The 13,334-nt window shown below is 45.4% G+C and overlaps 1 protein-coding gene across 3 annotated transcripts in view; it reads right to left on the bottom strand.

Moving 5' to 3' along the window:
- ESR1 (estrogen receptor 1) overlaps positions 1-13,334 on the bottom strand; it is a 387,454-nt gene that overhangs the window by 17,031 nt on the left and 357,089 nt on the right. For all 3 annotated transcript variants that reach the window (XM_060240922.1, XM_060240931.1, XM_060240927.1), the window contains one exon: positions 7,628-7,761. In XM_060240922.1, the coding sequence (XP_060096905.1) occupies positions 7,628-7,761 (134 nt within the window). The remainder of the gene's footprint in view (positions 1-7,627; positions 7,762-13,334) is intronic.

Here is a 13,334-nt window from a genome sequence, read left to right as displayed (position 1 = left end):
TCGTCTTATTTATATTAAAAATAAGATTATTTACTTTACACCAAAGGGACAGCTGTTGAACTTCCCTCCTATACGCAGACTCATCATCCTCAGAGATGAGCCCTACCAAATGAAATTGACAAAACCGGTTTTAAAATTGAAAAGAAGGTAAAATATTTTGTTATCACCTTGGCAAATATGAATTGTATGTTATTTCAAAATAATTATGTTAAATTTGGAATGAAAATTTAAAAAGATAGGTTGAGATGGGATAAATTCAAGCTGTCACTTTTGGGGAGAATATCTGTGATTAAGATTAATGTTTTACCTAGAATGTTACTTTTATTTCAGACAATTCTGGTTTTGACAACAGATGTACCATTTAAACAATGGCAGAAAGAGCTATCTTGATTTGTATGACAAGGGGGGAAATATGAGTTAAATACAAGACATTACAAGATGCAAAGGAAAGAGGTGGTTAGGGTCTGTTGGATTTGAAATTGTATTTTGCTGCTTGTTGTTTAGTGTGGATGAAAGACTGGATCTTGTTAAAAATGAAAGATTATTGGAGGGATTACTTGACATTTGGGTGGCATGGATACTTCATGTATGTTAAAGCTAAAGTTAATGCAGAATTTAATAACTACTGTGTTAGATATGCCATTGTGATAATATGGAATAAATATAAACCTAGGATCTGTCCAAAAATACCCTTGCAGCTACCACAAGAAACTCATTTTAGAAGAGAAATGACAAGTTTACATGTTATTAACATACCATGATATGCTAGAAATACAAGGTGAATATAAACTAAAATCTAGAAAAGATTTATTAATAGAAGGTTATACCTGTCATTGGTTTTTGTATTTACAAATCTTAGAAAGGTTTTAAATAGACAAAAAGTATTTTAATTTTGAACAAGTCAAGTCTGAATTTGAAAAAGAATTATGTACAAACATGAACTTCTTATTGCTAAAATGTATAAATTCTTGTATAAAAACTGAGGAAGAACAAGTGAAAGAATGTATGGTAAAATGGGCTAAAATTTTTGGATATGATATATAAATGGAGCAATGAGAAAATATGTGGCTAAAGGACTAAAATTTACAAGCTCTAGCTTTAAAGAGATTTTTAATAAGATGATGTACCATTGGTATATGTCTTCAGAGAAACTGGCCAGAATGCATAAAAGTACTTCTAGCCTATGTTGGAAAGGTGAACAACGTGAAGCGACATTTTACCATATGTGGTGGACTTATAAGAAAGCCAAAACATTCTGCCTACAAATACACCTATTGATACAGAAGATTTTAAAGAATAATGTACAACTGAAACAGAGTTTGAGTCTAAACTTTGTTCTGTTGCTTCAGACCAACATGACTACCCAACCTGAATCTACAATCGAAACCAGAGTATTTTCTTTTGGGATTAATGGACAAGGAGCTGGAGACTACAGCAGCGAGACTACTGTATGCACAAAAATGGAAGAGTTCAACTATACCTACAATAGAAGAATGGTTGGAGAAGTTGGAAAGACAGGTTGCTTACCTGTAACTGTAGATCTTCGAGTGGTCATCTGTGCATTCACACTCATGGGATAGAGCGCCTGCGCCGATCCCCGAATCGGTACCTGAAAAGCCCGGGATTTTTCCGTGCTCGGCGTCAATGTGCATGCGCAGGCGCCCCAGTACGCATGCTCACCGGCGCCAGTGCGCAGATCCCGCCAGTTCCTTCCTGACTGCTGGAAGCTCCTACTGGAGGGAGACCGTCAGCAGTGGGGAAGGAGGGCGGGTAGTGTGAATGCACAGATGACCACTCGAAGATCTACAGTTACAGGTAAGCAACCTGTCTATCTTCTTCGTGGTCTCTGTGCTGCACACTCATGGGAGACTAGCAAGCAAGACATACCTGGAAGCGGGAAGATGGTCAACCGGAAGAAACAGCTTGCAACACCGCAGTTTCCAACCAAGTCCTCTGCTGAGCATGCACGTCCAGCGCGTAGTTCTTCATGAAGGCATGCGGAGAAGACCAGGTGGCAGCCTTGCAGACATCAGTAAGGGACACGCCTCTCAGGAACGCCACCGACGTGGCCATCACTCTTGTGGAGTGTCCACAAACAGGTCCAGGTAACGGCTTCTTTGCCAACAAATAACAGAGTTTAATCGTCTCAGTGAGCCATTTTGAGAGCCTCTGAGACGAAATCCTGGAACCTAGCTTGGGAGCAGCATACAAAACAAAAAGCTGCTTGTCCTTGTGAAAATTCTTTGAACGGTTCAAATAAAACAGCAAAGCACGCTTAACGTCCAAAGCATGCAACCTACGTTCCTTCTCCGAGGAAGGGCTAGGGTAAAAAGTGGGCAACCAAACTTCTAAATTTAGGTGGAACTGAGAGACCACCTTCGGAAGAAAACTAATGTCCGGAGCCAGGGAAACCCCAGCCTCTCGAAAAACAAGATAAGGATAATCACAATGCATCGCCGTGAGCTCCCCAACACGACGCGCTGATGTGATAGCAACCAAAAATGCAGTCTTCCATGACAGGAGCTGCAAAGAGCATGTGGCCATCGGCTCAAAAGGGCGACAAGTTAGTTTGTCCAGCACTAACGTCAAGTCCCACAACTGCGGGGGCGATCTTGATGGTGGATGCAGCCTAAACAACCCCTTCAAAAACTTCTTGGACTGAGGGTGTGCAAAAACAAGAGTACCCCTCCACCTGATCATGGAAGGCAGATATTGCTGCCAAATACACCTCGATGGAGGAGAAAACCAGGCCCGCATCCACTAGGGATAACAAAAAATCAAAAACTGCTGACAATCCCACCCAGCTAGGTGAGACTGAAGGGTCAACTAAGAACTTAGTGAATCTCCGCCACTTCCTGTCATAGGAAGTGCGGGTGGACAGTTTTCTGCTGCTCATAAGAACGTGCTGGACCCTGTAAGAGAACCCTACTGGTCGATGAACCACGCTGTCAGCTTCAGATGGGGCACATTGTGATGGAATACATGCCCGCCCTGAGCTGATAGAAGGTCCAGTTCTGCTGGGAACTGGTAGAAGACCCCCCTCGACAGTTGGAGCAGGATCGAGAACCAGTTCTGGCGAGGCCACCAGGGAGTCACCAGGATGCAGCATGGTCTTTCCCTTGCTCTTTTGTTGACCACCTTCGTCAACAACGGCAGAGGCAGGAACATGTAGAGGAACCGGCCCTCCCAAGGAAGCAGGAGCCCATCTCCCAGAGAGGCTGGATCCGCTCCCCCTCTGGAACAGAACATGGGGCATTTCTTGTTCTTGGCCATGGCGAAGACATCCAGCTGCGGGTACCCCCAAAGCTGGAACACAGGCTTTAGAAAATGCCACTGCAGTTCCCACTCATGCGGGGAAGCCCCACCCCTGCTGAGGGAGTCTGCCTGAATGTTGAGGACCCCCGGAAGGTGTGCTGCCTTCACAAAGATGTCATATTGGAGACACTCCAACCAGAGATCCATCGCCAATGCGCAGAGCCGACGAGACACTGTCCCACCCTGCCTGTTGATGTAGCACAGGGCAGTGGTATTGTCTGTAAGTAGTGCTACAGTCTTCCCCGCCACTAGGGGGCAGAAAGAGCGTAGGACAAAGTGAACCGCCAGCAGTTCTAGATAGTTTATATGGAACTGAGTCAGTTTTGGCGGCCACTCGCCCCCCCACACACAGGCCTTCCATGTGGGCCCCCCAACCCCACAAGGAAGCATCTGTGGTGATAGTCACAGTAGAAGGTGGGAGATGGAAGGGAGCTCCCTGGCAGATGTTGTTCTCTGACCCCCACCATTGTAGTGTCCGGAGAGTCCCAGATGGGATGATGAACCTCTTTCGAGGTGTGTCTCTGAGTGGGCGAAACTGGTGAAGAAACCACAACTGTAGGCCTCTCGTCCTCAGTTTCGCGAAAAGTAGCACACTTGTCGTCGCTGCCATCAGCTCCAGCATCCATTGAAGCTGCTGTGCTGTGCCCCGTTTTCACCTCTGTAGCAGTCGTACCAGACCGACAATGTCCTTTGCTCTCTACGGAGGCAGGTATGCATGATGCTGGTTCGTATCCAGCAAAGCCCCTATGAACTGCACTGTCCTTGACGGAGTAAAGTGAGATTTCTCCAAATTGACCTGCAACCCCAAGGTGTCGAGAAGACGTAGAGTGATAGCAATGTGCGTTGACAAACTTTCCCTCGACTTCGCCACAAGGAGCCAGTCCTCGATGTATGGAAAAACGACAACTTCCTGGAGGCGGAGATGGGCAGCCACAAGGCTCATCATCCTCGTAAACACCCAAGGTGCAGTGGGCAGGCCGAACAGAAGGGCTTTGAACTGGAAGTGTTGGGAACCCACTGCAAACCAGAGGAAACACCTGAACGCCGGATGGATGCTGACGTGGAAGTAGGCATCCTTGAGGTCCAGGGTCGCCATCCAGTCCCCTTGATTGATGAGGGGCAGGATTGTTTGCAGCGTGGACATTCTGAACTTCTGGTACAGAATAAATTTGTTCAGATTCCGAAGATCCATAATTTGTCTTAAGCCCCCGTCCCTCTTGGGGACCAGGAAGTAACGAGAGTAAAAACCTCCCGTCCTGGCCTCCATTGGAACTCTCTCTATGGCTTGTTTCTGTAGGAGGTTGTTCACCTCCGCCAGCAGAGGTGGGGAAGGGGGAGTGGTGATCACCATGGATTGGTTCGGAATCTGAGCAAACTCTATTTTGTAGCCCTCTTGTTTGATGGACAAAGCCCACCTGTCTGTAGAGATCAACTCCCAGGCAGGCAGGAAAGGGTGGAGGCGGATAGCTGTTGAGCCAGTAGGGGCGATGACGTGTGCCACAGGAAAGTCAAAGGCCCTGCTTCTGAGGGCGGGCACCCTTGGATTTGCCAGTGGCCTGAGAGCCATAGCGGTTCCTGTTGCTGCCTGAGTATGATGGTCTATCAGGCTGGGTGGAGCGAGGTCACCATTTCCGTTCAGGCGAGAACTTTTGGTAAGGCTTCTTGGCCCATGGTTTGTGCCACTGCTTCGCCTTGGGAGACCTGGAAGTGGCCTGCACGCCCAGGTTCCTGGAAGTCTTCAGGCTCTTGTCTATTTCCTGCAGTGCACTGTCTGTGGTAGTGCTAAAAAGGCCATCCCCCTCTAAGGGCAAGTCCTCAACAAAAGCCCTAGTGTCCTGCTGCAGGGCTGTTGACCGTAGCCAGGAGTGCCGACGAATGCACACAGCGGATGTGATGGCCTTTGCCGACACGTCCACTATGTGCTTTGCTGCAGCCAATTGTTGCTTGGCCACAGCAAAGCCTTCTTTCTGCAGCTTCCTAGCAGCAGCCTTTTTGTCCTCGCTCAGGGAAGAAAGGAGAGGGGTGAGTTGTTCCCATATGGAGTACTGGTATCTAGCCATGCAAGCCGCATAGTTAGATACCTTTACTCCTAGGGCCCCTGCGGAGTAGACCTTTCTTCCCATATTGTCCAGCTTTTTTCCCTCCTTGTCAGGTGGGGATGAGTGGACCTTTCGTGCCTTGGAGGAAGATGAGATGACCACTGAGTTCGGTTTCGGATGGGTGGTGTGCCTTTCCGGAGGGATCGATACCGATGGCCTTCGGGAATGGTGCGACAGCCTCAACATGCAGATTGCCTCTGACTGTTGATCCCACTCCGCAAACTCCCTCAGTGGATACCACTGGTAAGGAGGGTAGGGATACGGATAGGTGGGCGGCCACTGACACTGCTTCCACGATGGTAGCAGTGGGAAACGGCATGGTGCCATGGAGGGCTCTAGCTCCCGTCTGCTTCTGGGCTCCATCGGGGTAGACAGGTCCATCGGCGCCGAAGCCTCCACTTCTGAGATCGAACCGCTCCCACTGCGATGCCGCAACCCGGATGATGAGGATCGCTGGGTGAGGTTGATCTCCTGCTCAGACATCGAGAGATGGGGCTGTTGAGTACTGCCTCTCGATGCCGATGGTCTGTGGCACGGGGACGACAGGATCTTCCTCGGCGGAGCAGAGGTCATCGGTGCCGAAACGTCGCGAGAAGGCGATGGAGTGCGGGGCCTCTTCTGCTTCTCCTTGGACTTGGCCTTCTTTGGAGTGGATGCTCGGGTCCCCAAGTCATCCCGACACTTCTTGGTGGGCGTGTCCACTGATCCCTCATGGGATCGTTTTGTGGAAGAGCCTCGCTCGATCGGCATTTCGGTCACGATCGGGGTCACATCAGCCGATGTGACTGTCGGGGCCGGGGTGTCTGCCATGGTCGTTGCCGATGGGCCCGATGCCGATTTCTGAGGGCGGAGTGCCGACTCAGTTAAAGCCGCCGAAAGCCGCGCCGCCCGGTTCTTCCCCGTTTGCTTGGAGAAGCGGAGATAGTGTGGGCAGGACTCCACGCAGTGCGCTTCACCCAAGCAGAGAAGACACAGAGAATGGCCGTCTGGGGGGGGCAATCTTCTTCCCACAAGAGCGGCAGCGTTTGAAAAACCTCCAACATCTTTCCATAGATGCCAATCGCCAAAAAGCCCACTCAGAGTCCTCTGAGGGGGAAAAGAACTTTTGGGGGAAAACAAACGGGGTGGGGGGAAGGGCTCCAAAGGGCAGTCCAACAAACACACACACAAACTTTTTTTTTTTTACTAACTAACTAACTATCTAACTAACTATCTACTCTAAGAAAACAACAAACAGGCTATATACAACGAATAAAGGCAAAACCCGGATTCTCACCGACCGGGAACATGAAAGGTAAACCTCTCCGCACAGCGGTCAGAAAGGAACTGGAGGGTTCCCCATGCTGGCGCCGGTGAGTATGCGTACTGGGACGCCTGCGTATGCCCATTGGTGTCGAGCGCAGAAAAATCCTGGGCTTTTCAGGTACCGATTCGGGGATCGGCGCAGGCGCTCTATCCCAAGAGTGTGAAGCACAGAGACCACGAAGAAGATCTTGCAAATTACAGCAGTAGAAATACTCTCCCTTGACCTGCCTCTCTATTCACACAAATGTGCACGTGCGCACACACACATACACACACAGGCAATATGCACCACATGAGATGTGGAAGGAATGAAGCAGATGGATTCCCCCTTCTTTACTCTCCACAACAACCTAATTCCTCACCATCATACACACATAAGCACACAGGTGGTGGAGGAGATGAGGAAGGACTAGCCTTCTTCTCTTTGCCATCTCCTTCCATAAATGAATCCACTCCCCTAAATCACTCACCTTTTATTTCCCATCATTTCCCCATTAATTTTATCCTCTGATGCTATAAACATAATCAAGAAGTGCCCTTAGGACAGTACTGAAACTTGCTTGCTAATGCCATTTCATGGACCTGTTGGAAGATCCCTGGTCTGGCTAAACCCTGGCATGGCCTGGCCAGAGGAGAAGAGACAGGAAGCTGGACCTTCAGCTCAAGCAGCCCATGAGACTGTCCAGGCATTTGCCCTATGAATAGCATTTAGACCTGCCTGCTAGTCTTGTATTTCAGAACACGCTGGGGAGGAGGGACTTGACATGCATGCACACATACAGTGGGTGGGTTTTCTGATCCATAATAATGAGGCACCCAGAACTACATTTTCTACATTTTCAGCAGAAGCAGTAGGGAATATACATTTTGAATTGAAGTTACACAGTATAAAATCAGGGATCACTTACCAGAATTGAGTAGAATGATGGATTTAAGGCACACAAATTCTTCCCCCTGAAGATTCATCATTCGAAACCGAGTAGCAGTGGTCAGCAGCATGTCGAATATTTCTACAAAGCCTTCGACACATTTCCCTTGATTCCTGTAAGAACAGATCTATATATTACAGATCATGTGTGTGTGTACATGCATGAATTTATGTGACACCAGCAACACATGAATGATGTAGCTTCTGATTTACAGTCAATTTTTACCTTTCTTCCAGTCACGCTCATCTGAGACATTTTGTGAAAAAGCTATATAAGAATGGAGATTGCGAAACAAATTCTGTATCTTCAGTTTCAACATGAGCTGTTTTTAAAAAGAAACTTCTGGTATACCTACAGTGCAGTTTTATCTGTTTGCCCTGCTGAGAATGTCAGCTAGCGTGCAAAGGCTAAAAGCAAGCTAGCCCACTGAGCCAAGTTCCTTAGATCTGCAGCCATCCATGTAAATTTTTTCTTTGTACTCCCATCACCTGGTGATCAGTTTTGAAACATTTTCCACACATAAGCACTGGACTCTTGTTTTCCTCTGCCACATATAGTACCCCCCCACACTGAGTAACCTCAACTGCCATGCTCAAGCTTCCCTATAGCTACATAATGATGCAAAGTTTGCTAACTATAATTCTACATATATAGTGCAATTTGTCTGCAGATGTGCCATCACAAAAGGCACTGAAATGATTTCACATTTGAAACCCATAGAAACAACAGGAATTGCCATTTTAAGTTGAATTGGAGATTCTACCTCTTCTGCACATTAGTATATATACTTGAGCAATGCATGACATGAACACCTGCAGCTGCCTTATACTGAATCAGACCATGGGTCCATCAAAGTTAGTACTGTCTACTCAGACTGGCAGCAGCTCACCAGGGTCTCAGGAAGAGGTCTTTCACATCACTTGCTAACAGATCCTTTTAATTGGAGGTGCTGGGGATTGGACCTGGGACCTTCTGCGTATCAAGCAGATTCTATTCCACTGAACTACAGCCCTTCCCTCAGCCTCATCTGTCCAGTAAGTCCAACATATTCCACACGTGGTATTACCTCTTGTTACTACTTGTTGCAATATACAAACTATTGAAGCTGTTCCTCCTCATTAATGTCATTTAGACTCCTACATGAGGCCTTTAGTACAATTATGACCAAGAAAATTATGTTATCTGTGTCTTCTGAATATTTATATGCTTTATGTATATAAATTTGTCAAAGAAAGTGAGCTATCATATATAATATGAAAAGACAATATCCATTACACTAACTGAGGTGGGATATCATCCTATGTTCTGACCCTTGCTTCAAGGGAGCAAGACTAAGCAACACCGGTTTAGGATTGCTTCCTGAAACAGGCATCAGGTCATAGGATGAAAATCCCACCTCTGTTAGTATACTCAATGTAAGTCCAATTTTACGCAATATGGCTTACTCCCAGGAAAGTGTTAAGACTGCAAAAATTATACAAAAGAAAGTAGAAATATTTTAAGTCTGTGGTTGAAGAACTATTGCAGTTAGTCTGTTTCCAAAATGGATGATTAAGAGCAATTATTTATGACTATGGCTTATCCAAATATGCAGGCAGCACTTGAGTAAAGAACATTTTTTAACAAATGAAACCAGCCTGTAGAGTAAATCATATTTTTGGAAGGTGGATTCTTGTATTAAGGCAATGGGGAAAGTTGCTATTTGAGGCCTCTGGCTACAGCTTCTCATTGAAATAGCAAAAGGTGCAGTAGAAGAGAAAAATAAGGAGAAAAATAAAGGTAATTCAAACACTTTTGGAGTTTAGTACAAAATGAGCTACTCATTGCAAAATTCAGGCTTAAACTGAAGAAAACTGGCTTAGCTGATAGACAGAGTGCCTGAAGAACTATGGATGGAGGTTTATGACATTGTACAGAAGGCAGCAATCAGCACCATCCCAAAGAAAAAGAAATGCAAGAAAGCAAAGTGGCTATCTGATAAGGCTTTCTTTACAAATAGCTGAGGAAAGAAGGAAAGCAAAAGGCAAAGGTGAAAAGGAAAGATTCACCCAACTGAACGTAGATTTCCAGAGAACAGCAAGGAGAGATAAGGAGGCCTTCCTGAAGGAACAATGCAAAGCAATAGAGGAAAATAACAGAATGGGAAGTACAAGAGATCTTTTCATGAAAATTGGAGAAATCAAGGGAACGTTTCATGCAAATATGGCCATGATAAAGGACAAAAATGGTAGAGACCTAAGAGAAGCAGAAAAGATTAGGAAGAGGTGGCAAGAATACACAGAGGAATTATACAAAAAGGATCTCAATGTCCTTGACAACCAGGACAGTGAAATCGCTGATCTTGAGCCAGACATCCTGGAGTGTGAAGTCAAATGGGCCTTAGAAAGCATTACTAACAACAAAGTGAGCGGAGATGATGGTATCCCAGTTGAGCTGTTCAAAGTCCTAAGATGATGCTGTTAAAGTGATACACACATTATGTCAGTAAATTTGGAAAAGGCAACAGTGGCCACAGGATTGGAAAAGATCGGTTTATATTCCAATCCCCAAAAAGGGTAATGCCAAGGAATGTTCAAACTATCACACCATTGCACTCATTTCACATGCCAGCAAGGTCATGTTAAAGATCCTACAAGCTAGGCTTCTGCAGTACATAGATCCGGAACTACCACAAGTTCAAGTTGGGTTTTGAAGAGGTAGTGGAACTAGAGATCAAATTGCCAACATTCACTGGATTATGGAGAAAGCACAGGAGTACCAAAAAAACGTCTATTCCTGCTTCATTACTACGCTAAAGCCTTTGATTATGTGGATCACAACAAGCTGTGGCAAGTCCTTAAAGAGATGGGAGTACCAACCCACCTCACATGCCTCCTGAGAAATCTATATAAGGGTCAAGAAGCAACTGTCAGAACGGGATATGGAGCAACTGATTGGTTTAGAATTGGAAAAAGAGTTTGACAAGGATGCATATTGTCACCCTGCTTATTTAATTTATATGTAGTGTACATCATGTGGAATGCTGGCCTGGATGAAGCACAAACCGGAATTAAAATTGCCGGGAAAAACATCAACAACCTCAGATATGCAGATGGCACCACTCTAACGTCAGAAAGTGAGGAGGACCTAAAGAACCTCTTGTTGAGGGTGAAAGAGGAGAGCAGAAAAGTTGGCTTGAAACTCAGCATCAAAAAAACCTTGGCAAATAGAAGCAGAAGACATGGAAGTAGTGACAGACTTCACATTTCTGGGATCCAAGATCACTACAGATGGTGACTGTAGTCATGAAATTAAAAGACATTTGCTCCTTGGGAGGACAGCTATGGCAAACCTGGGCAGTATAATAAAAGTAGAGACATCACCCTGCCAACAAAAGTCCATATAGTCAAAGCGATGGTATTCCCAGGAGTAATGTATGGCTGTGAGAGTTGGACCATAAGGAAGGCCGAGTGCAGAAGAATAGATGCTTTTGAGCTGTGGTGCCGGAGAAGAATCTTGAGAGTCCCTTGGACTGCAAGAAGATCAAATCAGTCAGTCCTAAGGGAAATCAACCCAGAGTGTTCCCTGGAAGGTCAGATGCTGAAGATGAAGCTCAAATACTTTGGCCACCAAATGAGAAGGAAGCACTCACTGAAGAAGATCCTGATGCTGGGAAAGACAGAACGCAAAAGAAGAAGGGGACGGCAAAAGATGAGATAGCTGGACAACATTACTGATGTAACTAACACAAATTTGAGTAGACTTCAGAGGATGGTGGAAGACAGGAGGACCTGGCATGACTTTGTCCATGAGGTCGCAAAGAGTTGGACTCGACTGTGTGACTGAACAACAAAACAAAATATTATTTGGAAGTTAAAGTTAAAACCAGTGATGCTTGCCATGTGAAGAGAGGAAGAAGACGACGATGACATTGGATTTATATTCTGCCCTTCACTCAGAGTCTCAGAGCGGCTCCCAATCTCCTTTATCTTCCTCCCCCACAAAAGGCACCCTGTGAGGTGGGTGGGGCTGAGAGAACTCTCACAGCAGCTGCCTTTTCAAGGACCTGTGCCAGACCTATGGCTGACCCAAGGCTATTCCAGCAGGTGCAAGTGGAGGAGTGGGGAATCAAACCTGGTTCTCCCAGATAAGAGTCCGCACACTTAACCACTACACCAAACTGGAGGGAGGGAAAGCATGTGATTTGAGGTTCATTCACCTCACAAACAAATTGTGATTTGTTTATGACATGAGAATGCAATCCAAGAGATGAGAAGGAGTAATGTTCCACCAGAAGTTTTCTTTCAGGTATTGTTTTAACCTATTATGATGTCCCTTGGGGACTGTGTTCAAAAAGTGGGGTATAAATATTTTTTACTAGTTCATTTTAAAGGTTTATTCTCTGCCTCCCTCTGTCATTGTCTTCAGCCAGTGGATAAAGACTTTTTTTGTTTTATTTGGTGTGCCTCAGTAAATTTCAATTGGCCTTCCTCCCTTTTGGTGTGTTTTTATATATAAGCTTTTATTGTATTGTTAAATATATATACATTTTGAATGCTGTTTTAAATGTTTTAATGCCTTGAAATTCACCACCTTGGGGAACCTATTTGGGTAGAAAAGTAGCATATAAATATTTTAAATAAAATAATAAAATAATTATTCTAGATCATCTATATCACACCAACAAAATACCAGCTAAACAGAGTGCTTTATTAATCTTATTCCTAGCTTCCTGACAAAGAATGCTGTGAAAATAATGTCATTTTCATTATTATAACAGGGAAACAAGCTACATGATGATTTAGCAGCTAAACTAGTATTTGAAATACTGATCTCCTATTATTTATTTTGTATTTATAACATGAATTTGAACGGACTTCGGCGGATGGTGGAAGACAGAAGGGCCTAGCGCGACTTGGTCCATGGAGTCGCAAAAAGTCAGACTCGACTGTGTGACTGAACAATAACAAACTTATATCCTGCTTTTCTCCTTGATCAGGAACTCAGCTTTTCACATAGTTTCTCATTCCTCCACTTAATCCCTGTGACAATAACCCTATGAGGGTAGGTCAGGCTGAGAGACTGCCACATGCCCAAGGTCACACTGCAGGCTTCCAAGGTCAAGCAGGGGACTGGAACCCAGTCATCCTCTGTCAAAATTGTAACCGAATATTAGAAGAAATATTCCTTTGGAGAGGAGGAGGAGAAGGAGGTGGAGATTGGATTTATACCTCACCCTTCTCTACCCAAAGGAGTCTCAGAGCGGTTTACAAATCTTCTTTCCCTTCCTTTCCCCACAACAGACACCCTGTGAGGTAGGTGGGGCTGACAGAGCTCTCCCAGAACTGCTCTTGAGCAGAACAGCTTTGAGAGAACTTGTGGCTGGCCCGAAGTCACATCAGAAGGTGTATATGGAGTGGAGAATCAAACCCAGTTCTCCCAGAAAAGAGTCCACGCACTTAACCACTACACCAAACTGGCTCTTCATTAGGCTCTAAACATGCTAGCAGTGATTAATAAACAAAGCAAACAAAAGTCCTGAAGAAACCTCTCCCTGGAGGCTTTGGCATATTCTGTTATATAACATGTTCAGTTTAGGATTGCAAACTCCAGCCTGAAAAATTGGTGGAGCTTTGAGGGAGTAACTGGGGAAATAGGGATGCCAGCCTCCAGGTGGGCCTGGGGGACCCCCCGGAATTATACCTCA

Source organism: Heteronotia binoei, chromosome 1 (assembly GCF_032191835.1).
Source record: "Heteronotia binoei isolate CCM8104 ecotype False Entrance Well chromosome 1, APGP_CSIRO_Hbin_v1, whole genome shotgun sequence".
Taxonomy (NCBI): domain Eukaryota; kingdom Metazoa; phylum Chordata; class Lepidosauria; order Squamata; family Gekkonidae; genus Heteronotia; species Heteronotia binoei.
Note: the sequence above shows the minus strand (reverse complement) of the source record. Positions and strands in the feature narration are given on the sequence as shown.